The sequence below is a fragment of the Oncorhynchus mykiss genome, chromosome 5 (genome assembly GCF_057628025.1).
Source record: "Oncorhynchus mykiss isolate SJ-2025 chromosome 5, ASM5762802v1, whole genome shotgun sequence".
Classification (NCBI taxonomy): Eukaryota; Metazoa; Chordata; class Actinopteri; order Salmoniformes; family Salmonidae; genus Oncorhynchus; species Oncorhynchus mykiss.
The window spans coordinates 74,606,635-74,633,474 of record NC_143026.1 but is presented as its reverse complement, the minus strand read 5'-3'; the positions used below and the strand labels follow the sequence as shown (position 1 = coordinate 74,633,474).

At 45.0% G+C, this 26,840-nt stretch overlaps 2 protein-coding genes and 1 long non-coding RNA gene across 7 annotated transcripts in view; 1 reads left to right on the top strand and 2 right to left on the bottom strand.

Moving 5' to 3' along the window:
• The window catches only part of LOC149983574 (uncharacterized), a 34,886-nt gene extending 33,227 nt beyond the window's left edge, over window positions 1-1,659 (bottom strand). The window contains exon 1 of the long non-coding RNA XR_016496305.1: window positions 1,502-1,659. This is a non-coding gene — a long non-coding RNA (uncharacterized LOC149983574). The remainder of the gene's footprint in view (window positions 1-1,501) is intronic.
• Window positions 1,080-7,461, top strand: LOC110524518 (uncharacterized). Its single transcript, XM_021604246.3, has 4 exons — window positions 1,080-1,541; window positions 1,643-1,786; window positions 1,905-2,113; window positions 6,506-7,461. Exons 2-4 carry the CDS (start codon window positions 1,661-1,663, stop codon window positions 6,660-6,662), a joined length of 492 nt encoding a protein of 163 aa, XP_021459921.3. The 5' UTR covers window positions 1,080-1,541; window positions 1,643-1,660; the 3' UTR covers window positions 6,663-7,461.
• Window positions 7,462-8,787: 1,326 nt separating this feature from the next.
• LOC110524519 (ubiquitin carboxyl-terminal hydrolase 24) overlaps window positions 8,788-26,840 on the bottom strand; it is a 44,781-nt gene continuing 26,728 nt past the window's right edge. For 4 of the 5 annotated variants that reach the window (XM_036978328.2, XM_036978329.2, XM_036978331.2 and 1 more), the window contains 28 exons: window positions 24,757-24,919; window positions 24,464-24,625; window positions 23,313-23,383; window positions 23,054-23,214; window positions 22,740-22,801; window positions 22,451-22,642; window positions 22,064-22,323; window positions 21,062-21,307; window positions 20,849-20,947; window positions 20,260-20,342; window positions 20,015-20,156; window positions 19,600-19,928; window positions 19,338-19,459; window positions 18,679-18,820; window positions 18,442-18,592; window positions 18,176-18,271; window positions 17,844-18,061; window positions 17,506-17,713; window positions 17,333-17,422; window positions 17,084-17,186; window positions 16,875-16,993; window positions 16,678-16,791; window positions 16,515-16,580; window positions 16,349-16,415; window positions 12,262-12,340; window positions 11,992-12,067; window positions 11,513-11,710; window positions 8,788-11,284 (listed from right to left, as the gene is read on the bottom strand). In XM_036978328.2, coding sequence (XP_036834223.2) covers window positions 11,222-11,284; window positions 11,513-11,710; window positions 11,992-12,067; window positions 12,262-12,340; window positions 16,349-16,415; window positions 16,515-16,580; window positions 16,678-16,791; window positions 16,875-16,993; window positions 17,084-17,186; window positions 17,333-17,422; window positions 17,506-17,713; window positions 17,844-18,061; window positions 18,176-18,271; window positions 18,442-18,592; window positions 18,679-18,820; window positions 19,338-19,459; window positions 19,600-19,928; window positions 20,015-20,156; window positions 20,260-20,342; window positions 20,849-20,947; window positions 21,062-21,307; window positions 22,064-22,323; window positions 22,451-22,642; window positions 22,740-22,801; window positions 23,054-23,214; window positions 23,313-23,383; window positions 24,464-24,625; window positions 24,757-24,919 — 3,882 coding nt within the window. In that variant the 3' untranslated portion in view covers window positions 8,788-11,221. The remainder of the gene's footprint in view (window positions 11,285-11,512; window positions 11,711-11,991; window positions 12,068-12,261; window positions 12,341-16,348; window positions 16,416-16,514; window positions 16,581-16,677; window positions 16,792-16,874; window positions 16,994-17,083; window positions 17,187-17,332; window positions 17,423-17,505; window positions 17,714-17,843; window positions 18,062-18,175; window positions 18,272-18,441; window positions 18,593-18,678; window positions 18,821-19,337; window positions 19,460-19,599; window positions 19,929-20,014; window positions 20,157-20,259; window positions 20,343-20,848; window positions 20,948-21,061; window positions 21,308-22,063; window positions 22,324-22,450; window positions 22,643-22,739; window positions 22,802-23,053; window positions 23,215-23,312; window positions 23,384-24,463; window positions 24,626-24,756; window positions 24,920-26,840) is intronic. The other variant, XM_036978330.2, reaches the window with a different exon arrangement.

The following is a 26,840-nucleotide window of genomic DNA, read 5'->3' as shown; positions in this document are numbered from 1 at the left end:
AATCTTATGAGATGAAAATGGACAAACTAAAGGGTGTGCAATATGTAGGCCCACTGTGTTGGACATTCTGAACCTTGTTTGAAGTCACCAGGTCACATGACCAAGGAGCTATTGAAATTCTACATTTTGAAAAATGTGTGTAAAACCATGTGAGATAAAAATGGACAAACTAAAGGGTGTGCAATGTGTGTCTATGCCATCGGGTTAGCAACAACCAGATTTGAAAGTGTTTGGAGTAATGGTTAAAGAGCTATTGACATTTGAAAAATGTGATTTGTCACTATGTTGACGGTCCCTAACTGCTGTTGGTGGAGGTAAGGAAAACTACAGGCAAATATTAGTCGAATATCCAACTTGAAACTGTCTTTACATCGGTGCTGAAAACTAGTAGTCAGTGGACATTCTGAACCTTGTTTGAAGTCACTAAGTCACATGACCAAGGAGCGATTGAAATTCAACATTTTGAAAAATGTATGGAAAACCATGAGATGAAAATGGACAAACTAAAGGGTGTGCAATATGTAGGCCCACTGTGTTGGACATTCTGAACCTTGTTTGAAGTCACCAGGTCACATGACCAAGGAGCTATTGAAATTCTACATTTTGAAAAATTTGTGTAAAACCATGTGAGATAAAAATTGACAAACTAAAGGGTGTGCAATGTGTGTCTATGCTATCGGGTTAGCAACAACCAGATTCGAAAGTGTTTGGAGTAATGGTTAAAGAGCTATTGACATTTGAAAAATGTGATTTGTCACTATGTTGACGGTCCCTAACTGCTGTTGGTGGAGGTAAGGAAAACTACAGGCGAATATTCGTCGAATATCCAACTTGAAACTGTCTTTACATCGGTGCTGAAAACTGTCCCTAAAACAACAGTTTATGTTGATAACTTTTTTCAAATCCAATGTATTTTCCACGTGTATTCCACTACACAATAAACTGTAAAATTATGTTGAAACAACATTGATTTAATCCGTTTGTGCCTGTGGGATGACACAGCCAGCGTCATCTGGGTTCTTTGCAGCGTACTCTAGTTCAGACAACATCCAAACATATTTCTGACAAACACTGACGACATTCAGATCCTTCTCTTCTCTTCTCTTCTCCGCCACTGCCCTGCCCTGCCCTGCCCTGCCTACCCCTTCCTCTCTCTGTTCCCTCCTTTCCTCCTCCTGAATAACTGTCAGAAACTGACTTCCTCTGACCACGCGCAGAACGGGGCTGTGTGACTACCCTGCCCACACAGCAAAACAAATTCAATATGTCGACCGCGATGTCCCGTTATAACGGATTTAACGTTTCTCTGGCAAAGCCAGCGGAATGAGTTTTAAGTTGTAGCTTGCTCGGTTGTTTGAAACATTTTGATTCTTGAGATTCTTCATTTTTGTTTAGATAATCAGATCCCCGCACGCCACATGGAAAGCAAAAAGGAAGTGCAACAAGCTGAGGAAAAATGGAGTAAAAAGAACACGGAGAGGTTTAGAAACTAAATAATCACCTTTATCCCTGGCTCAGCACTGGAGAAGCCTCTTCAGAAGGTACAGTAGTGAGATTGTATTTGCCCTCTGACAGTTCAGTCAACACGTGATCATCTGATAACTCTCAACCCTTTGTCTTTGTCTCTCTCTCTTTCCTGCAGATTGTGAATAATGGTGTGATGGTGTTGGAGGAGGAGTGTGGAAGTGTGTGTGAGCCAAGCCAGGGGGTAGCACCATGCAGGCAGGAGGAGAGAAAGCGTCCATCTCCCCAGGGTGTGCTTCTATCTCTAGGCCCGGTGATGATGGTAGGAAGGGGCCTCATTCTAGATGTGTGTGTGTGTGTGTTTACTACCAAAATAATATGTTAACTAAATTGTAGATGGTGTCCTGACTTACTGTGTGTGTGTGTGTGTGTGTGTGTAGGTAGTAGGGGGTTTCCTGACTTTCCTGACTCTGCAAGGTCCAGGGCTCTGGATGGGGGTGCTGATGGCTGTTACCGGGGCAACACTGACCATCGCTGGGCTCTGTATTTTAATGACAACGCTACAGGTGTCGGATGTACCTGGACACTTCCTGTTACACCCCCGCACAGGAACGCGCTATAGTCCACACCAGGCCCTAGCCATCCAGAGGTACAAACACACCAGGGTTTCTGTTAGCCTGTAATACCCGGCTTTTGGACGATAGAAAAATAGAAACGCTGATTAATAAAATTTGCACCGGCCAACTGTCTGGGAGAAGAAGAAAAATATCCCATTGCGAAATAATGCCTTTTAGCCTATTCATTTATGTAAATACCAGTCGATGTAAATATATTTGACTTATCAAGCTTATCGGTCAATAGGTCCATTTGCATTATAAATTGGGTGGTTTGAGCCCTGAATGCTGATTGGCTGATACCATGGGTATGACAAAAAATTACTTTTTACTGTTCTAATTAAGTTGGTAACCAGTTTATAATAGCAATAAGGCACCTCGGAGTGTGGTAAATGGCCGATATACCACAGCTAAGGGCTGTATCTAGGCACTCTGTGTTGCATCCTGCATAAGAACAGCCCTTAGCCGTGGTATATTGGCCATATACTACACGCCTCTGGCCTTATTGCTTAATTATACCATGGCATTGCTGAATACTTGTTTTTGATTGGCTTGAAGGGCATTCTAGAGTGTATTATTTCCCTATAAGGCACAGTATAATTACACCTTACAGTTCATGTAATTCATACATGTTCTATGCATGTTCTACTAGGGTAGCCTAGTGGTTAGAGCGTTGGACTAGTAACTGGAAGGTTGCAAGTTCAAACCCCTGACAAGGTACACATCTGTCGTTCTGCCCCTGAACAGGCAGTTAACCCACTGTTCCTAGGCCTTCATTGAAAATAATAATTTGTTCTTAAACTGACTTGCCTAGTTAAATAAAGGTAAAAATAATAATAATGTTTGAGCTGCTTTTTAAAGCAAAAGTCGAATTGAAATCATTGTCATTATTGAATTCAATTTTCATAATGGCAAGCTAGGACTGATGGTTTGGTTAGCTAAACTAACAAGTCTGGTTGTTTAGTTACCACAGCAACTACTGTAGCGATCTAGTAAACTCGACAGCTACTTCAGTGGATGATGAACACATTTCTACCAGCAAATTAACATGTTTTTAGCGGCAAATGTGTTAAACTATAGCCAGGGATAATAAACTCGGGGCTTTATGCGTTCTCTGGAAAATAATGCAACTCCATGAAAGGTTAGTTTCTATAGAACGCATAGACACTTGTTGATTATCCCGTACTAATTTAGTGGAATTAAATTATCGCGTCTGTACAGTATATTCGTTATGTATTTTATGTATCACACGCTTACTTAAGCTAGAGGCAGTATGCATTATGAAAACATATACTTAATTGTTTGAAACCTGAACGTTTTACTACATATTATGAGGTATGTCTTACCTTGCTTCAAAGTAGCCTAGCAAAAAGCAGACCATATCCGTGGAGGCAATTATTTAAACATTCTTTCATTGTCCAATAGCCAAAGGCACAATCCTAGTAATATGCTAGTTGTTGCATATTAGATCTCCCCAATTTAAACATTTGAAACTGATATTTTAATCTGTCACATTAAACCGCTCGCATCTGCGGTGCGCTTTTGACAATGGTGTTGTTCCGCTAATTGAATTATGGAACAAACATTCGCACATAGCCTACTGCCTTGTGCGCACTCCTGCGGTTTTAATGTGAATAAATAATAGTTTATCAACGTTTTAAGCTAAATGTTCTAATAGGTTGCATCAGACTCATTGGTCACTTATTCTAATATCGTCAAAGTGCGCATCATAATTCGGTAAGAAGGTCCACACACAATTGCATCCTGGAATTATGAATTAGCATAATATAGATGTTATTTTTGTCATTCTGAGCACCGTGGTTGGACACCCTAATCAGGTTATGTACACAATGCATATAGGTCTGGTAAATGTGTCAAATGTCTGGAAAAGTAAAATGCTGCCCGTCAAATGTCAGGCGCCACATTTTCCTTACGGAAATCCTGACACACACACTCCCCTAGCCTCGCCTGCTCTGCTCTGTTGTAACTGTCAGTAAGTTTAAACAAGGTTAGTTCTGCTCAGTGTCCAACCTTAGGGAAATCCTGACACACACACACTCCCCTAGCCTCGCCTGCTCTGCTCTGTTGTAACTGTCAGTAAGTTTAAACAAGGTTAGTTCTGCTCAGTGTCCAACCTTAGGGAAATCCTGACACACACACACTCCCCTAGCCTCGCCTGCTCTGCTCTGTTGTAACTGTCAGTAAGTTTAAACAAGGTTAGTTCTGCTCAGTGTCCAACCTTACGGAAATCCTGACACACGCACTCCCCTAGCCTCGCCTGCTCTGCTCTGTTGTAACTGTCAGTATGTTTAAACAAGGTTAGTTCTGCTCAGTGTCCAACGTTAGGGAAATCCTGACACACACACTCCCCTAGTCTCGCCTGCTCTGCTCTGTTGTAACTGTCAGTAAGTTTAAACAAGTTTAGTTCTGCTCAGTGTCCAACTCAGGCACGAACACATACATGCATGACCGCTCACACACACATACACACAGAGAGAGATAAAGAGAGCAGAGTAGCAGCCAGGAACACTGAGCCATCCGGTTATTATTACTGAAGCAGATGTTGACCAGAGGAGCTCAACACTAATAAACTGTATCTTTCAAGCTATTCAGTGGGTACATAGAGGGGTTAGCTGACAATTTCCCGAAAACAATGCGCATGCCTTAAAGGGGCAGAAGAGGTGTTGTGATTCTGGGTGGCCAGATGGCTAGCAACAATGACAATAAACTATCATGTGGGGAATCGTGGCTTGTTTCATCTAGTTTCATCTTGTTCTTGATACCATGTCTTGTTTTGAGGTGTTTTGACTGATTTCATGTCAATACTAATATGGCTAAAATTCGCTATCTAGCTAACCAACAACTGTAACGATGTATTTGAGAGACAACAAGTGGTCATTGTACACATTTATTGCAAAATATAATTTCCAAATTATCGTTTACATGTTGTCAACATTCTAAGCCAACCCCTTCTGTTTTGCCCCATAGTTTTGCACGCGTCGTTCTTTTTGCTAAACAACCAACCTGTCTATACTATGGCTCAGTCACTCACATTGCTTTTTTCAGCCTGGTTAGTTCAGAGATAACATAAAAGCTAACTAGATAATCCCACCGTTTGGCTTCAGCCTCAAGCTTTATTACATCACTGAGCAGGATGGACAGGAGACAATAAAATTAATATGGGAGACAAGGAATGGTTGCTATTAAAGCGCAGTATGGATTTGGTTGACTCCCTGTACAGTAAATGGAGATCCGCTATACATTGCATTCGGGAAGTATTCAGACCCCTTGACTTTTTCCACATTTTGTTGTTACAGCCTTATTCTAAAATGGATTAAATAGTTTTTTTCCTCATCAATCTACACACAATACGCCATAATGACAAAGTGAAAACAGGTTTTTAGACATTTTTGCAAATGTATTAAAAGTCAACAACAGAAATACCTTATTTACATAAATATTCAGACCTTTTGCTCTGAGACTCGAAATTGAGCTCAGGTGCATCCTGTTTCCATTGGTCATCCTTGACATGTTTCTACAACTTGATTGGAGTCCACCTGTGGTAAATTCAATTGATTGGACATGATTTGGAAAGGCACACACCTATCTATATAAGGTCCCACAGTTGACAGTGCATATCAGAGCAAAAACCAAGCCATGAGGTCGAAGGAATTGTCCGTAGAGCTCCGAGACATGATTGTGTCGAGGCACAGATCTGGGGAAGGGTACCAAAACATTTCTGCAGCATTGAAGGTCCCCAAGAACACAGTTGCCGCCATCATTCCTAAATGGAAGAGTGACTTTAGAGTGATGAATCTTGCGACGGGCGAATCTGGGTTTGGCGGACGCCAGGAGAGTGTCACCTGCTCGAATGCATAGTGCCAACTGTAAAGTTTGGTGGAGGAGTAATAACGGTCTGGGGCTGTTTTTCATTGTTCGGGCTAGGCCCCTTAGTTCCCGTGAAGGGAAACCTTAACGCTACAGGATACAATGATATTCTAGACGATTCTGTGATTCCAACTTTGTGGAAACAGTTTTGGGAAGACCCTTTCCTGTTTCAGCATTACAATGCCCCCATGCACAAAGCGAGGTACTTACATAAATGGTTTGTCAAGATCGGTGTGGAAGAACTGCACAGAGCCCTGACATCAACCTCATCAAACACCTTTGGGATGAATTGGAATGCCAACATGCGAGCCAGGCCTAATCGCCCAACATCGGTGTCCGACCTCACTAATGCTCGTGCAAGCAAGTCCCCGCAGCAATGTTCCAACATCTAGTAGAAAGCCTTCCGAGCAGCAAAGGGGGACCATCTCCATATTAATGCCCATGATTTTGGAATGAGATGTTCGTCGAGCATGTGTCTACATACTTTTGGTCATGTAGTGTACTTTGTCCAAATAATCCTTCCCTCTCTCTCACTCTAGGAGGTTGGACCGGATACGCAGAGAGATGTCTGAGGACTCTGTGCAAGTGCCCCCCTCTCCACCCCTCCCCTTGCCCCCCACCCCGCCTCCCTGGGACCTGGAGGCACCCCCCTCCTACGATTCTGTCATGAAGAGCCGGGGTCCCTCTGACCTCTGAGGGCTGAGGAGACTACTGTACTGTTCTGTAACTTTGGACAATTCCCTTTGTGCCATTACAGTGAACTAAATCAAGCACACCCGTGCTGGGAGAGACGTTGTTCTGGAATGGAGGGGCTGTAAGGGGTTGGTGGCCTCAGCGTTGTTTACATGTTAACATGACAGGTTTACATATTTGTTTGAAGAATGAGGAGTGTGTTTATAATGCTACTATTAAGACTACTATAGTGTGATACACTGCACTCCTATAAAGACATATATAACAAATATATATATATATATTTTTTTACTTTCCACCACCTGAAGTTGTTGATGTCACTTTTCAAGTCCGCTCGACGCCCATATATTTGTAGTGGAACACTGAGCTACACCAGGCAGCGAGGCCAGCTGCCAGCATCTACCCAGCACTAAGCATTCACTATCCAGAAGCACTCAGCCTTTATTACCAGTCCAAATGGATAACCCAGCCTTTAAAACCACTGTCAGACTTTTTTGCTGCTTTGGACTCCATTAGCTGTTTGTGCTGTGACTGCTTGGGGAGGTTGTGTCATTCTCCAGTGTGTGAGTGCGGGTGTGTCTCTGTGGTCATGCATGCACCACGGATTCTTTCTATTCACACAGCTGACATCAGGATAGACAGATGATCTCAACCAGAAGTGCCTTGTTGTCACAGCACACGGTTATCCACAGCATTATTCTCGCTCTCTCTGCCCCACTGCTGCAGGGTTCCATTCTATCCACTGTTGCACTTCCTGTTTGACTGGGATGTCATGATCAACTTTAGTAAATTAATAGCCAAAGATCTCAGTGGTTCTTGTCTCAGTTGGACTAAGTACAGTGTGTTATTACTCTGTTTCTTTGTTCTGTTCTAACCTCACTTACACTTGAAGTAAATGCTTTCTCAAGGAGAGAGAGATGAAGATGTGCAGGAGAAGAGAGGAAAATAGGACAGAGAGTTGAGGAGCTGAGCTGTGGGCACGGTGACACACTTGCCAACATACACACACACACACACACAAAACCCCCTGCTCTACAGTCGTCTGCAGGCTGTGAGAACCAGCAGAGTGGAACTCAGTCTACCCTCTCTCCCCCTCTTCCTTTTCTCCTCTCCCTCACCTTCAGTGTTTGACCCAGAGACAACAGTCTAACTTAGAACTAACACATACATTAGTATAGCTTAGCTAACTCTAATAGATCAAATCTTAGCTAATACAGCAGCTGTGTTTAACCCTGGGTTAACTAAGCTGCATCTTAAGGCTGTCCCTGATAGTGGGTTACGGTTAGATGTCAGGGGTCAGGTTTAGGGTAGCAGTATGGCGTAAGGGAAGCCATACCAGTATGGCGGGGCTGTGTGTCATTAGTTGGTCTGTTTGTTATGACTCAGGATTGAGCCTATTCCAGTGCTACCCTAAGGTAAGGACATACAGGTGTGCGTTTAGGCAAAGGTAAAACAATAACTTACCTCGAGGAGGCAGCAAACACAAGTTTTCAAGTCTCAGGTAAGGTTACCCATCAAGCAAACACTGATAAAAGAGAGAAAGTGTTGAATAGGATGGAGGTTTATACAACTGTGATGTAGTAGCAGCGTGTGTGGTCTTTGTCTCCACTGTCTTTCCCAGAGACATAACAAACACAAAATGAGTGTGCACAGGGTAAACAAATCGCATAATCAAATCTTAGCGTGTGTTTCTGTGTCAGGTGGTGTTGATCTCTCAGACCCCAGAGGAGAGGAACTGAAGACAGCATTGATGCTGCTGCAGGGGAGAACACCATGTACTGTAAACACACTCATAATATACTAATATGTAGTATTACTAGGAAGTAATGTGATCATGACTGTATATTGACGATGTGATGGAGCTTCAGGGAGAGATAATCTTCTAGACTGATTTTTCTCCCTTTTCTCAGCCTTCACTCTGTGTTCCACTGACGACAAGGTCAGCATCCGTGGCCCTGCCCTCTCTGAGCGCCTGACCAACCAGATTACTGACTCTGGTTCTGTGCTTCTGGTCCTCCATTCCTCCCACAACTATTCCATACTGCAACTAGCTGGACCTGAAATAAAGTGATTTTATATTTTACTGTGATCACTCCTGCTACACACAAAGAACACAAAGTGTACAAAAGGCTGTGCATTCCAGTTTATTTTATATCAAATTTCCCCATAATCAAACTCTGATGTACAAATGAAAACTGGGATTCAACATGCAGGGTTCTGCCTCAGCAGACTGGCCTTCAGCAGGAGTAATGCTCAAAGCAGACAAACTGACAGAATAAAATCCTGGATCCATGTCATTCCTTCCCTCCTTCCTCACCCCTCCCTTATCACTCAGATAAAAATAAATTATTGATTAGTTGGTACTGTTGAGAAGGACTACAGGCGCTGCTGAGGGTCAAACAACATTCTGCACTGTGAGTGGGGAGTGCTGTGTCACTGGCACACCTGACCACTCTGACATCTGACACAGTCTTCTGAGACCAGGACAATACGCAGCATGGTCACACATTCACACACAGTTCATTATAGCAAGTCATCTGTGGACAGGTATGGGATTGGGGTGAGAGGAGGGACAAGGGCCCGAGGTGTGAGGAGGGATGAGAGGTGAGGGGAGTTGGGAGATGAAGGCACTTGAATTCTCCCAGGGGTTGGGTTAGGTCAAGAGGTTAGTGGTCAGAGTGGGGTTGTTTGATGTCAGAGCAATGACTATATATGTATATGAATGGACAAAGCAATCGATCACATGACACTATTCATTCCTATGTGAAGATTCAATAGTGCATTTGAAGCCAAGGAAGTCGTTAAGATGGTGTCTCATGTGGGAGATTTATGTAGACATAACATGTGCAGTTTGAGTTACATTGCAGGCTAGCTCAGTGCTGCCCCCTCTCATTGACTCAAGTTGAAGGCAGAACAGGGTATTGCAGGCTATTATACAATTTTAAAATAAATCGGTTCAAGGACATACATCTAGTGTAATAGAAGCAATTATTGGTACTATGATTGTCTTCCATTTTTTATTACATGAAGATTGCCATATTCCCATTCACTATAATGGGGATCCTGTTTTCAGCAAACAATGCCTGCAGTACCGTGGTCAGCCTTGAACTTTGTGGTGTCAATAAGAGGGGTTTAGGTGTCAGAGGTCATGCGCCCCAATGGCAAAGATAAACAAAGGCAAAGAGAAACCCAGTTTGCAAACAAGCTCCTGAATAATGATAATGTAATGATCAAGCACAGAGGGTACGCTGTGTGTGTGTGTATACAAGAGGGAGTGTATTTCATTGGCACCTAAAATTAAACTTGCTTCTGATCTCTCCTCTGGTTGGCACGTTGACCCTCTGCTGTCTTGTGTGTGTCTGTGTCAAAGGGCAGCTGTGGTGGCATAAGGCATGAGTACAGTGATGTCAACTGATAAACAAATGGAAAAAATATTTTAAAAATAAAATCCAGCACTGTGAGTCACTGTTCATCAGCTGGACGGGGAGGAGAGCGCAGATTGGTTCCTTGGCTTGGTTCCGTTTGTGTTCTAGAACCCTCCATAGACTGCATTACCATAAATATCACTGTGGTTAGTGGAGTAACAGACACAGCCATAGGAGCATGTGTTCTCTATGGAGGAGGTATCAGCTGTGTCTGTGTGTGTAAAGCACTGACAACTCAGTTTGATGTGATAAAAAGAGGTGTGAGGAGGGTGGTTAAGCTGGTCTAGCAGACCTAATCACTGCTTCTCTACTTCACTATAGACTGGGGTGGACTATAAAGTGCATACTTAAAAACCCCGGTTAGACGTGTGTGTCTGAGTTCCTCCAGAGCAGGTTATACCTTATACCACAGCCTCACACATACACACCTCTACAGAGTGGAGCACAGGACACTTTAAAATATCTTACATTTGAAATTACAGCTATGGAACAGCTCTTTACAATAATGAATGTCTATTTAGTTACGTAGGCAAATATGAGCAACAACTTAAAAAACAAACAACCCCGTCCCTTCCTTGTGAGAAAACACTGGCATCTGAAGACACCCTACTGCCTATATATAGTGCACTATATATGTCACTGAACCTTTGGTCAAAAGTAGTGGACTATAAGCAACAGGGTGACGTCAGTGGAGGCTGGTGGGAGGAGCTATAGGAGGACCGGCTCATTGTAATGGCTGGAAAGGAATCTATGGAACGGTATCAAACATATGGAAATCACGTTTGACTCCGTTCCATTTCAGCAATTACAATAAGCCTGTCCTCCTATAGCTCCTCCCACCAGTCTCCACTAGGTGATATTTCAGACTCCCAGTAAGAGAACAAACTGCTTTGTAATCCATTAGTCAGGTCTCTAAACTCTCCTCCAGCTCTGATTCCATTAGTCTGGTCTGGCAGAAAGACACATGATTATTCACGCATCCTTTGTTGCCCCAGCAACCAGGAGAATAAGTGTTCTGATTGGCTGTAGCGGGCCCCTCCCTCCATATTCTGACCAATCAGAGGTGAAAAGCAGTCTTTGATTGGCTGTATGGAGCCGTGCGGTCTTGCCATTATAGGGATTGTCTTATAGGAGGATCTAAGGGTCAACATCCTCCAGATCACTCTTTGAATCACCAAGCATCATGGGAGACTCAGAACCCTGAGATAAAGAGAGAGGGGAGAGAAGGATTACATGAGACGTGTCATTTCAGAGTAAAGAGATATGTAGATATAGTTTTTATGAAATCGATTCATAGGAAACTCTCCAGCCTAGATTTAAAGCCCCGTTCTGAGAAGTGGCAATATCTCTATTCTTGGGCTGTTACTGTTCTCTTTATACATTCTACCTCTGAAGTTTTCCATAAACACACTGTCAGACGGTGCGTACCTGTCGGAGGCTGCGGTCGGCGTTCTCGTTGGCTGGACTACCGTCAGAGCCGTTGCTGCTGCCAGATGGCTCCTTCTCGTTGAGCAGTGCTGTGGCGTAGGCCAGCGTGTCCTGGGCTGAGATGGTGCGCTGGAATGTTTTGGCTGTGGACGTCTCATTGGACACGTTGCTCTGAGGAGTCCAGTAGTGTTCTGACATCTGACAGAGAAACACACTGTTACTCTAACGCATACTCTACTTTCCCACACACACACAAACATGCCTCACACCACAGGAGGTTTGTGGCACCTTAATTGGGGAGGACGAGCTCGTGGTAATGACTGAAGTAAGTGCAATGGTATCATATACATCACTCATAGTTCAGGTGTTTGATGCCATTCCATTTGCTCTGTTCCAGGCATTATGATCTGTCCTCCCCTCAGCAGCCTCCTGTGACTCACACTGCTGGATTGTGTGTGTTATTTGTGCTTGCTGCTTACCTTTTTCTGCAGCCATTGCACTGCCCAGCTCCAGTGACCAGACAGATCTTTAAAATAGTCCTTAGCAGGAACACACCTGGAGACACACATGTACACGTTATGTGAAACCAGGAAGTGTGAAATGAGAGGTTTTCACAGAACTGAAAAATGTGCAATACTTTGATGTATTTGCCACAACGGTCAAATCTACCCCCATTCAATATTTTCAGCCTGAGACACAATTGTGGCGACATGAACATATTTCTCAAAGCGGTCTCTGGAGAAACTCACTTCTGTGCCAGGGTAACCAGGAACTTGACACACTGATAGCAGCGGCTGCTGTCCACATTGTTACTCTGGTGCATCAATGCTGCAAACAAGAGAACAGAGTCACAATGTTAACTGGAAATGACACCACGACAAGGTTCCAGTTTAACAAAGTTTACTATACTTTATGAACACACTATAAGGTAGCCATTCCACTCAAGGCTAGGTCCATCAACAACAAGACTCCCTGCGCAGGCGCACACTTGACTGAGTGATAGCCCTGTAATAACAGAAATATAGGGATACTTAAAACATGAACTTAACAATCTCCCCCTTTTCTTTCTTTAAAGACAAATAAAAAACATCAACAACATAATTAAATGTCCAAGTATTATTCAAGCTGCCACTTTCCATTACTGAGAGCCTGTAAGACCAGATGCTCCTTTTTTAGTCAGACAGTCAGCCAGCTGTTCCTTTGTGGTCAACCACAGAATCCACTGGATTCTCTGTGCTTGAATAAGTTCCTTGATGCTGCTAATCTCCAGACGAAGTCTTTTCTCTGTGACAGACTTGGTTGACTTCACAGCATCCACTAAGGAGTAGTTGTCAGTGACACAAACTACAGGTAGAATGTGCCGTTTTGTCTCACCAGTGGTGAGCTCTGAGAACAGAGTTACAAGAATGATCGCATTGTCAATTCCATCCGCAAGAGTAAGTGTTTCTCCAGCCAGTGTGCTTCGGACAACCCTTCTGATGCTTTTTGACCGCCAACAGATAGGTGAGAATCTTCCTCCCTCACCCATTAACACGATTAGATGTCCACCTTGTGTGCCTCCATCTGTAAGGTTCCCTAGCGAAGCATCACTGAAGACAACTAGTTTCAAAGAATCATCTTTTCCAACATGCTGAAACTTTAAAGTCACTTGTTGTGATTTCAGTTTACAAACAACTTTGTGTGCCTCATGAATGGTTTGTACAGTGGCGTGTTTTGTGATAGATGCCAAGTTGCAACCATCAAACATTACATCAGGTCTACTATGTCTAGCAACCCATAAAATTTGTCCTATCTTTGACCTCAATTGATCAGCTTCAATTCCACAGAGGGGAATTCCTTTGTACAGCTCTTGAAGAATCCAGGTGAATGGGTTGAAGATTCTTGATATAGCTCTCCTGTTGCATCAGTATTTTTCCATCAACTGTAATAAACTCTATGCCAACATAACAAAAATGATCATGCTCCTCACGGCCGACCTAGAAAACAGCTTTGAGGTGTGGAATCCCAGTTGAAGCAAAGGTCTGTGAGCCACCCCAGATAAAGTCATCAACATGACAGGCAAGTACTCCAGTCACATTGCAGTCTTGATCAAGCCAATAGAAGACTGCAGGATCCACTTGTGAAATGTTTCCACCTGTATTCAGCATTGTTGCCTTGACTTTGTTGTACCAGTAGAGTGATGCATCTACCAGTCCATACACACACTTTAGTTTCCACAGTGTTCCTTCGCTTTTAGCTTCAGGCGGAGGTCGGATGTGAATGTCCCTTGACAGGTCTGTTCCCTGCAAAAATGCAGATTTGATGTCTATGGAATTAAGTTTCCATTTTTTTCTGGCAGATCACTGACATCAGCAATCTGAGTGAGTGAGGAGCATGTTGGTGAATATTTTGGGAGTTGTTTAGCAGCCAGCTCCTCAAAACCTCTAGCCACTAGACGTGCTTTAGGCACTATTCCAGTTAAGGATTCTTTAAGGGTACACACCCACCTTGTTGAGACGCATTTTTGGCCAATGTCTTGGACTTCCTCAAACACTCAATTTTTCCTCCAATTACTGAGCTCATCTAGCTTAGCTGAGTCAAATGACACGTCCTTTGTTTGAAGTACATCATCATTTTGAATGTCATTCTGTTTCTCGATTTTCCATTGGTTCAATTCTGATATTATCTACAAGTGACAGGTCAGCTGACCCTGCTATACCAGAAAGTGTAGCTGGTTCAGATTACTGCAAGTTGTACCAGTTCTGGTGTTTTCCTTTGGCTTTTTCTGCTCGTCCAATGACGGTTGCTGTGTGTGGAATACCACTTTCTCTGTCCATGTATTTAACAGTTTGTCCAGTTTTCAGATTGGAACAACCATGTTCTCTTAACACGTGTGGCTGTTGTTGAATGTTTTCCTCATTTGAACGCTCAACAGTATTATCTGTGGCATGGTTGAAGGTCTCTGCTCCATTTCCTGTGTCAGTTTCAGTGTCCATATCATTGGATGCGACATCTGGTAGGTTTGTGTCTGTTACGGTGTCCTTTTTGTCATTTTCATTAGGAGACTGATTCTCAGCAACAGCCCCTCTATCTTGTTGATCATTTACTTTCCACAATCTTGAGTGATGCACCCTGACAATGATGCCTCCGTGCCTTACAAATACCATCACACCATCTTGGCCAATGACTACTCCCGGTCCTTTCCACTCTTGACAGTCAACTCGTTTGTAGTACACTTTGTTTCCAGTTTCGTACTTCTCATCATCATTATTCGCTGAACTGCTGAGTAACTTCTGAAGTCTGACAACTGTAGCATGTCCAAACTGTTTGTGAAGCTTTAACAATACTTTGTGTTTTTCTTTTGTGTTCATGTGCTCTGTGTCCATCAGAATCTCATTTTTACATGGACTCTGTGTGATGTTTTTGTCTAAAATGTTTACACAATAGTGGCCTGAGGTAGTAAGTTCAAGAGTCACTGGTTGTTTAAACATCACTGCCTTTTTTTTATTTCTAGTACAGCCTCTGCCTTCTTGAGGGAAGCTTTGCTTAATAGTAAGGGGATATCTGTAGGGACCACCTCTGTTTCAATGTGACACTTTGTCTGACCAATTTTTGCTGGTATCTTAACTCTCTTGGTAGAATGGACAATTCTCCCATCTCCAAATTTGAAAGCTCTGTTGCTTGGTGTGTCAATCATATTGTGTACTTCTTTCATATTTAGTTCACTGACATCGCTATCAAGCCATTTTGCACCACACACTGTCCGTGTACATGCAGTATCAATCACAGCAGATCCTAAGGATTCAACTATACAAATCTCAGTATCAGAAGCAGATTCATTTGAAAACAGTGTAATGTTACACTGATCTATCTTTGTGTTTACATTTTCCTATGTTAGTTTAACTTGTTCATTTTTATGAGGACAGTCTTTAACCCAATGGTAAGTGCTTTGACAAATAGCACATTTTGATCTCCTTCCATATTTGTCCAGTGGATTTGTGCCGGGAAATGGCGCCCTCTTCTGGTTGTCTTGAGAACGTGACTTGCCTTTTCTCTGCTGCTCAGTGTAATATGCTGCGTCACTCACTTGCATTCCATCTGTTATTGGCGCGACAGACGTCTTTTCACCAAAAATAATTTTAAGTGCCGACTTCATTGACGCAAAAGTCAGCACAGTTTCTCCCTACCATCTAGACAGGCAGTATCTAGCCAACTTGAAAGCTAACACTGCATCCGGGAGAACCATGTCGTACTTGCGCATCATATTGTACCTCTACATCATTGATTTCGAACAGTCGGTCATTGCAACCGAAATATCTCTCGTAACACTGTCAAAGTTTGAATATGCCTCGTAGGCACGGTCTTTCTCTTCTTTAACAAATACAGAATCCAGTGCTCTGATCAAAGTTCCCATACCGTCATCCTTGTTCAAATCCTCAACGGATATTTCCAGTACTGTATCTCTCGCGCTTCCCTCGAGCGATAATACCACCGCAAGTGCTTGCTTTTTCACGTCAGATGAGTAACCCGTGTCGATTCCAAGTTCATTTTACCAACTTTCGTACGACCTCGTCGAAGTGAGGTGGCACATTGTAGTTATTAGCCATCGTCTGCTACCAATGTTAACTCGAAATGACACCACGACAAGGTTCCAGTTTAACAAAGTTTACTATACTTTATGAACACACTATAAGGTAGCCATTCCGCTGAAGGCTAGGTCCATCAACAACAATACTCCCTGCGCAGGCGCACTCTTGACTGAGTGATAGCCCCATAATAACAGAAATATAGGCATACTTAAAACATGAACTTAACACACACACACAAAAGCCCAGTGAAGAGTGGAAGGTAGCCTACCTAGCAGACCTTTCTCTGACTCAAAGGCGTACTTCAGTCTCTGAGTCTGAAGAGGATCCTCCACCACCTGAGAACACACACACATTACACATGCAGTCTGGAGCTGGCATTATTCACTGTGTTTCCAAGGACACGCAGAAAGGTTTGATTGCCAGCAGTCACTCACCAGCAGCTCCTGCAGTAGCTGGAACACGTTCTTCAGCTCATGGGGTGGGGCGGTCTCCAACTGAGTCTAAACACACATGAATGGTATTGGATGCGTTTTGTGCTGGGATTTTTAGTTATCTGTGGTAATGGATTTGTTTAGTGCTGGGAGTTGTAGTTCTTACCTTGAGCAGCTGTAGTACTCCCAGGGAGAAGGGTTCATTACAGAAGGAGCAGTACGTCACCATCTCTATCAGCACAGTCAGAGGGCCGGACAACTCCCGCACTGCAAACATCACCTACACACACGGAAAAAGTTACAAATACAACCTCTTCCATATAGATGTGTCAATGTGTGTGTGTGCATGAGACTTTATGTTACCTCCAGCAGGTAAGGCTGTCCCTCGTGGGTGAAGAGCGAGGCCATGATGTCAGCGTCGAGCTGGAGGAGGGTGGAGGAGGCAGGGACACTGCTCACATTCAGCTTACAGACACCTTGATCTGAGAAACACACACAATCACGCCAGGTTACACACATCAGCGTATTATGGAAGCATCCTAACTGTAGTAATGTGTGTTTGTGTGTGTTACCATGTGTGTGCTGTGTGTTGAGGTCTGAGTGGAGAGTCATCAGGGCCAGAGTGGAGTGCAGGTGTAGGAACTCTCTGGCCTGGGCTGGACTCCACCTCCGATTCTAGAGCGAGAGAACGAAAGAGAGATAGAGAGGACATAAGATAGAGGGAGTGGGAAAAAGGTTATGAGCTTCCAGAACCATCAACAACAACATCCTGTCATATTCATTTCTCTGCAGATGAGCAGGAATTGAGTGTGTGTGTGTACCTGGTTGTTCTGTCTGTTGGGTCCGAGGAGGAAGATGAGCATCCTGCGATACGCTGAGTGTTTCAACAACAACTGGCACGGACCAGAGCCCTGGGAGAAAGAGATACTGGATATCAGAGTGGATCTGTCTATGTGTGCATGTAATGTGTTCACATGGTGCTTGTGTGTGTTACCCTCTGAGCAAAGTTGCTGAAGAGGCTGAAGTATTGGTTGCAGTGTTTGACGTTCTCAGGAACGTCTTTGTCCAATAGGGAAAGGAGCGCATCGGTCAGGCTGTCCAATCCAGAGTCAGCGAAGTGGAGAGCACTCTCTAAGGTTTTCTCCAAGATGGCTGCCACTACGACCCTCACCTCCCTCACCCCACACTCCAACAGACACACCCTGGGGCGAGGAGAGAAAGAGAAGATCAGTTGGATTGATGAGTAGTAATGTAAGTACTATAAGCAGTAGTGTTATGTTAGTACTGCAGTGGTTCCGTGTGGAGTGTAGTAGTATTATAGTTTGTACTGACTTGGTGATCTCTCGTCCCTCAGGTCCCACCAGGTACTGAGCCATCCAGTGACAGGCTTCACTGCTTTTAGACAGCAGCACCTCCACCGTAGCCATCCACTCCTCTGTGTCCACCCGCAGCTTCTTCTTGGTGTGGAGGTAGGTGTGGAACAGGAAGTGGACCGCCAACTGGAGACTCTCTCTGGCCATGGCCTGGTAGGCTGGGTGCTTCAGCTTTGTCTGCAATACAACACACATTGCTTATAAGAACAGTTTGGAGAGGCAGGCACAACCTTGAATTATGCTGACACGTCTCTGTTTATCCTACACACACAAACAGTCACAAGCACGTACCGCGTTGACGGAGGCCAGTGACAGAGTGAAGTTGAAGTAGTCGCTGTTGTACACATCTCTGTTCTTCATAAACTTCAGGTTCTCATCTCTCACCATCTACACACACACAAAGACAGAGAGACAGAGATGGATAGAGAGAGAAAGAAGTTTGTCTGTGTGCCACAAGAGAGTCTGTTAGCTTTCTTAGCCAAAGCATGAACACAGTGTGCTATTAAAGTAAGGTTATTGATTAAAAAAAACGTGGTCTACAGAACCAGTGTATTTACCTGGTAGATCCTAGCAGGCATCTTCTCCACAAACAGTCCTTTCTTCTCTCCCTTCCGTACGAGACGGGTCAGGACAGAGAGACGGTCATTGTTGGCCCTGGGGGGCCGTGGGGACGACTGGGGACTGACATCTGGGCTAGAGGGTGCCGAACTACATGGAGAGAGAGGGTTAAAGTGCGAGTTGTGTGGGTGTATATTTAGACTGTGTGTGTGTGTGTGTGTGTGTGTGAGACTCACAGTGTGAGGTCTTCTGCCTCTTGCCTCATGGCACTGACTCTGCTCTTCTTAGGGAGAACAGGAGAGTTCTGGTCACTGATCCTCTGGTAGAACAACATGTAGGCGTTCCAATACCGCCGCCGCACGTCAGGGTAGGGGTTAGCTACACACACACACAGATACAGACCAACACACACACCTAGAATGGGATGTTTGATCTTTCATGTCATTAAAGCACTACGCAGAACTTGCTCTGCCATTTACTGGTTGCTAACACTAATAGTTTGCCAAATTTCAGTTTATGTTTACAAAATAAGCTAGTATAGTGTAGAGAATCATTGTACCATCTAAACCCCTGTGAAAAATATTCTTGTTCCAGCTGGTGTACAAAACCGAAAGTAAAAGACACAAAAACAAAACTTAAGGGAAGCATAGAAATACTGCACATAGAACAGATACCGCTTCTTAGACTTGCTTTCAAGTGGAATGATTGATCTATAACACCCATTTCTATGTGAATTTGGTAAGGTAGCCAAAAAAGTTACATATTACCACTAATGTACAGAAGGAACTGGAAGAGAGGGGGACCAAGGACACTACCCGAGGGACATCACAACTTTTGCTGCTGAGAATGTTTTGTTGACATCCACTACTTGGTCTACCTGTTAAATAGGACTTACACTGGTCGTAGACTTTAGGCCGGTACTCTCCTCCAAAGCACTCGTACTCCAGAGTCTCGTCATTCATATCAAACTCCTCGACCACGTTGTCATTAAACTTATACCACCTTCCCCTAGCACTGCTGAGGACAGTAGAGGAAAGGAGGGAGAGCAGAGAAGGAGAGGACAGGATGATAAGTTGATAATTTGTGTTAAAAGTACAAGTACCTGTCTTAAACGTGAGATATACGTGTGTGTGTGTGTGTGTGTGTGTGTCTCTTACCGTCTGTCCTTGATGAAGGAGTAGTAGTGTCCAGCGTGTGCCTGTCCACTGTGGACTACAACTCCCACCAGTTCGTAGTTCTCTGAGATGGTCACCTTCTTCCTGGGTGAGCCCCCTGCCTCGCCCCGGCCATCTCCCCCCTCCGCTCCCCCATCCTGACGAGCCATGCCAGACACTGTGTAGGGCTCCATGTTCAGCACCCAGGGAAACCTGATCTGCTCGTCGTATTTGATGGAGCGTCCGCTCTCCCAGTCGAAGCCGAAGCGCATCAGATGGATACAGAGAACACTGGGCAGGGACTTTATGCAGGTCCGCTTCACTGTGGTACGCTAGAGAGATGCGCACACTGCGTTAACATAAATGTACACAAAAACCCTGGACAGCGACTTAATAAACACCCTCTTTATACACACACCTTCTCCTTGCACTTTTCGCAGTAGTAGGCGTTGGTTCCTTCTAGCACCTCCCCCCTGACAAACTGGTCCAATGAGATCTCCAAACTCTGACAGGAAGTCACACCCAGGTTCAGCGCCATAAACGTCTCCTCTCGCTCATACCTATGATCAGGGATCACAGGTTATAGTTAGGAGTTTATACGTGATGGCTGCCTTTGTTTGTGTGTGTGTGTGTGTGTGTGTGTGTGTGTGTGTGTGAGCTCACCGGTGAGGGCAGTCTTTGCAGATCTTCTGATCAGAGAAGATTCCCTGGAAAGTATTCTTGAAGATCTGCTCACGGCCGATTTTCTGAAAAACAAGACAGACCCAACATCTCTAGCATTATAAAGGTGTGTGTTGTGTTACATTGTAGTACACACATGTGTTAAGTTGATGGAGAGTGTGTGTTACATTACATTTGACATTTTAGTCAAACTGGTGAGACAAGACATCACAATCGTATCAAGTACATTTTTCCTCCACAAAGTATTTATCAGCAAAGACGGTGCCAGTGGGACAAGACGGTGCCAGTGGAACAAGACGGTGCCAGTGGGACAAGACGGTGCCAGTGGGACAAGACGGTGCCAGTGGGACAAGACGGTGCCAGTGGGACAAGACGGTGCCAGTGGGACAAGACGGTGCTAGTGGGACAAGACGGTGCCAGTGGGACAAGACGGTGCCAGTGGGACAAGACGGTGCCAGTGGGACAAGACGGTGCCAGTTGGACAAGACGGTGCCAGTGGGACAAGACGGTGCTAGTGGGACAAGACGGTGCCAGTGGGACAAGACAAGTGCCTTTTGTTATTGTGTGTTACCTTGAGGTGCTCGTCCAACTGGTCCACCAGTGAAGTGAAGAACTCATAGGCATCCTGCTGCTCCCGTACATACAGCTCCTTATTCCACATCTTAAAGATCTACAGAAACACATACACCTGTTATTTCTGACCGAAACGTGGGTAGTCAGTTGGGTATGTGCAGTGTATCAGAATAAGTATGTGTGTGTGTAGTGTGTGCGCATGTTTAGATACCTTCCAGAAGTTCTCAGGGACATAGTACTGCAGCTTGCTCTCCATCAGGTGTCCGAACAGAGACTGGACCTGACAGAAAACACTCTCGTCTGGCTGCTCCGTGTCGTCCTCTATAGACAGAAAGGCCTCAGCCAGGCCAGGCTGCATGTACAGCTGCTGGAACACAGCATTCATATAGCAGGTGGCTCCACCGTTCTTTAACCCCACGAACCCCGACACAGAGCGACTGTCCACCGGCGGGAGGAACTGGGAGAGGGGCACGGAGCGAACAGAAGAGAGAGACACGTTGAAGGTAGACTGTATATGAAGAAGACCTATTAGCCTTTCTTATATGGTCACGCACCTGTAACACCTCAGTTCTATCACGCACCTGTAACACCTCAGTACTATCACGCACCTGTAACACCTCAGTTCCATCACGCACCTGTAACACCTCAGTACTATCACGCACCTGTAACACCTCAGTTCCATCACGCACCTGTAACACCTCAGTACTATCACGCACCTGTAACACCTCAGTTCTATCACGCACCTGTAACACCTCAGTACTATCACGCACCTGTAACACCTCAGTACTATCACGCACCTGTAACACCTCAGTTCCATCACGCACCTGTAACACCTCAGTACTATCACGCACCTGTAACACCTCAGTACTATCACGCACCTGTAACACCTCAGTACTATCACGCACCTGTAACACCTCAGTACTATCACGCACCTGTAACACCTCAGTACTATCACGCACCTGTAACACCTCAGTACTATCACGCACCTGTAACACCTCAGTACTATCACGCACCTGTAACACCTCAGTACTATCACGCACCTGTAACACCTCAGTACTATCACGCACCTGTAACACCTCAGTACTATCACGCACCTGTAACACCTCAGTACTATCACGCACCTGTAACACCTCAGTACTATCACGCAATTCTCCATTCACCTCTGTTTCTTTGTTGTGTGTGTGTGTGTTTCAAGCATGTGTGAGAGACTCACGTCAAACTCCTTGCTGAGCGAGGGGTCTGACTGGTGGTGCATGGACAGCAGTTCTCTGGTGATGAGCTGTAGGTTTGCCACAGAGCTGTCTGCTAGCATCACCAGCACCTCGTAGGCTGCCAGTCTGCTGCTGGCCGTGCTGCACTTGGGGTGGAAGTCGTGGCTGGGGGGGGAGCTAGAGGCGGGGTCAGACGTGTTCAGGATGATGCGGGACGCTCGGAACAGGAAGTCATCCAACAGCTGCTGGATCAGAGAAGGACCTGCGGAGAAAGAACAAACACAGACAGACAGACAGACAGACAGACAGACAGACAGACAGACATCAGAATACACACCGTCTACGAGCTCCAGATCAAAATCTCAAAAAATGCTTATGTGTGTTCTCACCCAGGTGTTCCTTCTCGGTGCCACAAAGTGACAGTAGTGTTTTGATGAGGCGGAGGTGTCCAGCCTGCAGGATGTTGTCAGCCTCACTAGTCTCCATCTCAGAGCTCCAGCTGGGCTCAAAGTTATCCAACCAGCTGATCTCATCTTCCAACATGGCTGCCGCACTCACTGACAACACCTCCATCTCTGAACCTGAGGGAGGGGGACAGGAACATTCCTCATGGGTCAATGACAGTGTTGGAAAACTGTTGGTGCGTGTGTGTGTGTGTGTGTGTGTGTGTAAACTCACTGGTCAGGTCATCCAGTAGTTGACATCGCAGTTCAAAGTATTCAGTACACTGAGACAGCAACCTGGACAGATAGAACAATCTTATACACTCAGATACAGACAGATAGACAGACACACACTGAACAAAATGGGCCCTGGCGCTATACATCCAAATGCATTTAGAACCAACTATGACGCTACATATCAGCTTCCAATTATATTTTCAATTTAGTCAATCTATCATTGGTCACAGATATGTTTGACAGCAGATGGCGGTAAATGAACTTCCTACTGCCTCCCAGCAGCAACGACAACAACAACACGTGTGTGTGTACCTCTGGTTGACTCCTCTCATGACAGACGTGGGGCTCCAGAGGGGCAGCTGGGAGGTGAGGACGACTCGCAGCAGGAACACGTTGGGCTTGATGATCTCAGGGAACGCAGACGTGTCTGATTGGCTCAGAGTGTACAGCTGGTCACACGCCACGCGCCGGATCTGACATAGAGACACGGGTTATAAGACACACACTCAGGCTCAACCCCCCCCCCCCCACACACACACACACACACACACACTCCCCACACCCTAGCTACCTCTCCACTGGCTGATCCCAGCAGGATGTCGATGATGAAGTCGCTGACACAGGGGAGGTTGTAGAATGACCCTGGATAGAGACAAACACTGTTAGCATTCGGTCTTCACAAGATAGTGTGTGTGTGTGTAACACGTGTTACCTAGCTGCTGTGTCCGTAGCTGTAGACAGGTGACCAGTAGAGACAGGGTGTGTGTGTGTGTGTGTTACCTAGCTGCTGTGTCCGTAGCTGTAGACAGGTGACCAGTAGAGACAGGGTGTGTGTGTGTGTGTGTGTGTTACCTAGCTGCTGTGTCCGTAGCTGTAGGCAGGTGACCAGTAGACAGGGTGTGTGTGTGTGTGTGTTACCTAGCTGCTGTGTTCGTAGCTGTAGGCAGGTGACCAGTAGAGACAGGGTGTGTGTGTGTGTGTGTGTTACCTAGCTGCTGTGTCCGTAGCTGTAGGCAGGTGACCAGTAGAGACAGGGTGTGTGTGTGTGTGTGTTACCTAGCTGCTGTGTCCGTAGCTGTAGGCAGGTGACCAGTAGAGACAGGGTGTGTGTGTGTGTGTGTGTTACCTAGCTGCTGTGTCCGTAGCTGTAGGCAGGTGACCATTAGAGACAGGGTGTGTGTGTGTGTGTGTTACCTAGCTGCTGTGTCCGTAGCTGTAGACAGGTGACCAGTAGAGACAGTGTGTGTGTGTGTTACCTAGCTGCTGTGTTCGTAGCTGTAGGCAGGTGACCAGTAGTGACAGGGTGTGTGTTACCTAGCTGCTGTGTCCGTAGCTGTAGACAGGTGACCAGTAGAGACAGGGTGTGTGTGTGTGTGTGTTACCTAGCTGCTGTGTCCGTAGCTGTAGGCAGGTGACCAGTAGAGACAGGGTGTGTGTGTGTGTGTGTGTGTTACCTAGCTGCTGTGTCCGTAGCTGTAGACAGGTGACCAGTAGAGACAGTGTGTGTGTGTGTTACCTAGCTGCTGTGTCCGTAGCTGTAGACAGGTGACTAGTAGTGACAGGGTGTGTGTGTGTGTGTGTTACCTAGCTGCTGTGTCTGTAGCTGTAGACAGGTGACTAGTAGTGACAGGGTGTGTGTGTGTGTGTGTTACCTAGCTGCTGTGTCCGTAGCTGTAGACAGGTGACCAGTAGAGACAGGGTGTGTGTGTGTGTGTGTGTTACCTAGCTGCTGTGTCCGTAGCTGTAGACAGGTGACCAGTAGTGACAGGGCCTCTCTAGCAATGATGCAGTCTTTAATAGAAACACTCTGCTGCTTCACACATATCCCAGCATGCAACGCTGTGGGCGGCGCCTCGCCCTCACTGCTGGAGCTGCAGTTACTTCCTGTAGAAAGAGAGACAGACATCAGTAGAAGGCAAAACAATCAGAACACCAGAGAAACAGGCTGATAATTCAGGCTGTCGGTGCCATTATTATCCATCAGTTTCTTGTGTGTGAGTATGTGTGTGTCTCACCAGTGCTGCTGACACGGCTGCGGACCACGAGGGGGAGAAGTGAGCTGTGTTCAGGTCTGATTGGCTGAGGACTGCCGACGAGATCCAATCGGCCAGCGGCTGCCGCCCAGGTTAGACGCATGAAACACGCCACCGTCGAGGTGAAGTCCCCCACCTCCATCGTCTACAGAGGAGAGACCGGGTTAGAGGTGTGCGTGTGTGATTATTAGGTATGCATTAGAGGTAGGTGTGTGTGTGTATGTATGTGTGTGTGTGTGTATTAGGTGTGTGTTAGGTGGCATTATAGGTGTGTGTATTAGGTGTGTATTATGAATGCATTAGAGGTGTGTGTGTTAGGTATGCATTAGAGGTGTATGCGTCTGTTAGGTATGCATTAGGTGTGTGTTAGGTTTGCATTAGAGGAGTGTGTGTGTGTGTGTGTGTGTATTAGGTACGCAATGTGTGTGTGTACTAGGTGTGTGTCTGGTATGCATTAGAGGTGTGTGTGTGTATTGTATGTATTAGAGGTGTGTGTGTGTGTGTGTTAGGTATGCATTAGAAGTGTGTGTATTAGGTGTGTGTTAGGTATGCATTAGAAGTGTGTGTATTAGGTGTGTGTTAGGTATGCATTAGAGGTGTGTGTATTAGGTGTGTGTTAGGTATGCATTAGAGGTATGTGTGTGTATTAGGTGTGTGTTAGGTATGCATTAGAGGTATGTGTGTGTATTAGGTGTGTGTTAGGTATGCATTAGAGGTATGTGTGTGTATTAGGTGTGTGTTAGGTATGCATTAGAGGTATGTGTGTGTATTAGGTGTGTGTTAGGTATACATTAGAGGTATGTGTGTGTATTAGGTGTGTGTTAGGTATGCATTAGAGGTTTGTGTGTGTATTAGGTGTGTGTTAGGTATGCATTAGAGGTATGTGTGTGTATTATGTGTGTGTTCGGTATACATTAAAGGTATGGGGGTATTAGGTGTGTTTTAGGTATGCATTAGAGGTGTGTATGTATTAGGTGTGTGTTAGGTATGCATTAGAGGTGTGTGTGTGTATTAGGTGTGTGTGTGTGTTAGGTATGCATTAGAGGTGTGTGTGTATGTATTAGGTGTGTGTTAGGTATGCATTAGGGGTGTGTGTGTATGTATTAGGTGTGTGTTAGGTATGCATTAGAGGTGTGTGTGTGTATTAGGTGTGTGTTAGGTATGCATTAGAGGTGTGTGTGTGTATTAGGTGTGTGTTAGGTATGCATTAGAGGTATGTGTGTGTTCGGTATACATTAAAGGTATGGGGGTATTAGGTGTGTTTTAGGTATGCATTAGAGGTGTGTATGTATTAGGTGTGTGTTAGGTATGCATTAGAGGTGTGTGTATTAGGTGTGTGTGTTAGGTATGCATTAGAGGTGTGTGTGTATGTATTAGGTGTGTGTTAGGTATGCATTAGAGGTGTGTGTGTGTTAGGTATACATTAGAGGTGTGTGTGTGTGTATTAGGTGTGTGTTAGGTATACATTAGAGGTGTGTGTGTGTGTGTGTTAGGTATGCATTAGAGTAGTGTGTGTGTGTGTGTGTGTGTATTAGGTACGCAATGTGTGTGTGTACTAGGTGTGTGTCTGGTATGCATTAGAGGTGTGTGTGTGTATTAGGTGTGTGCTAGATATGCATTAGAGGTGTGTGTGTGTGTGTTTTAGGTGTATGTTAGGTATGCATTAGAGGTGTGTGTGTGTGTGTTTTAGGTGTATGTTAGGTATGCATTAGAAGTGTGTGTTTTAGGTGTGTGTTAGGTATGCATTAGAGGTGTGTGTGTGTGTGTGTGTTTTAGGTGTATGTTAGGTATGCATTAGAGGTGTGTGTGTGTGTGTATTAGGTGTGTGTTAGGTATGCATTAGAAGTGTGTGTTTTAGGTGTGTGTTAGGTATGCATTAGAGGTGTGTGTTAGGTATGCATTACAGGTGTGTGTATTAGGTGTGTGTTAGGTATGCATTAGAGGTGTGTGTATTAGGTGTGTGTTAGGTATGCATTAGAGGTGTGTGTGTATATATTAGGTGTGTGTTAGGTATGCATTAGAGGTGTGTGTGTATGTATTAGGTGTGTGTTAGGTATGCATTAGAG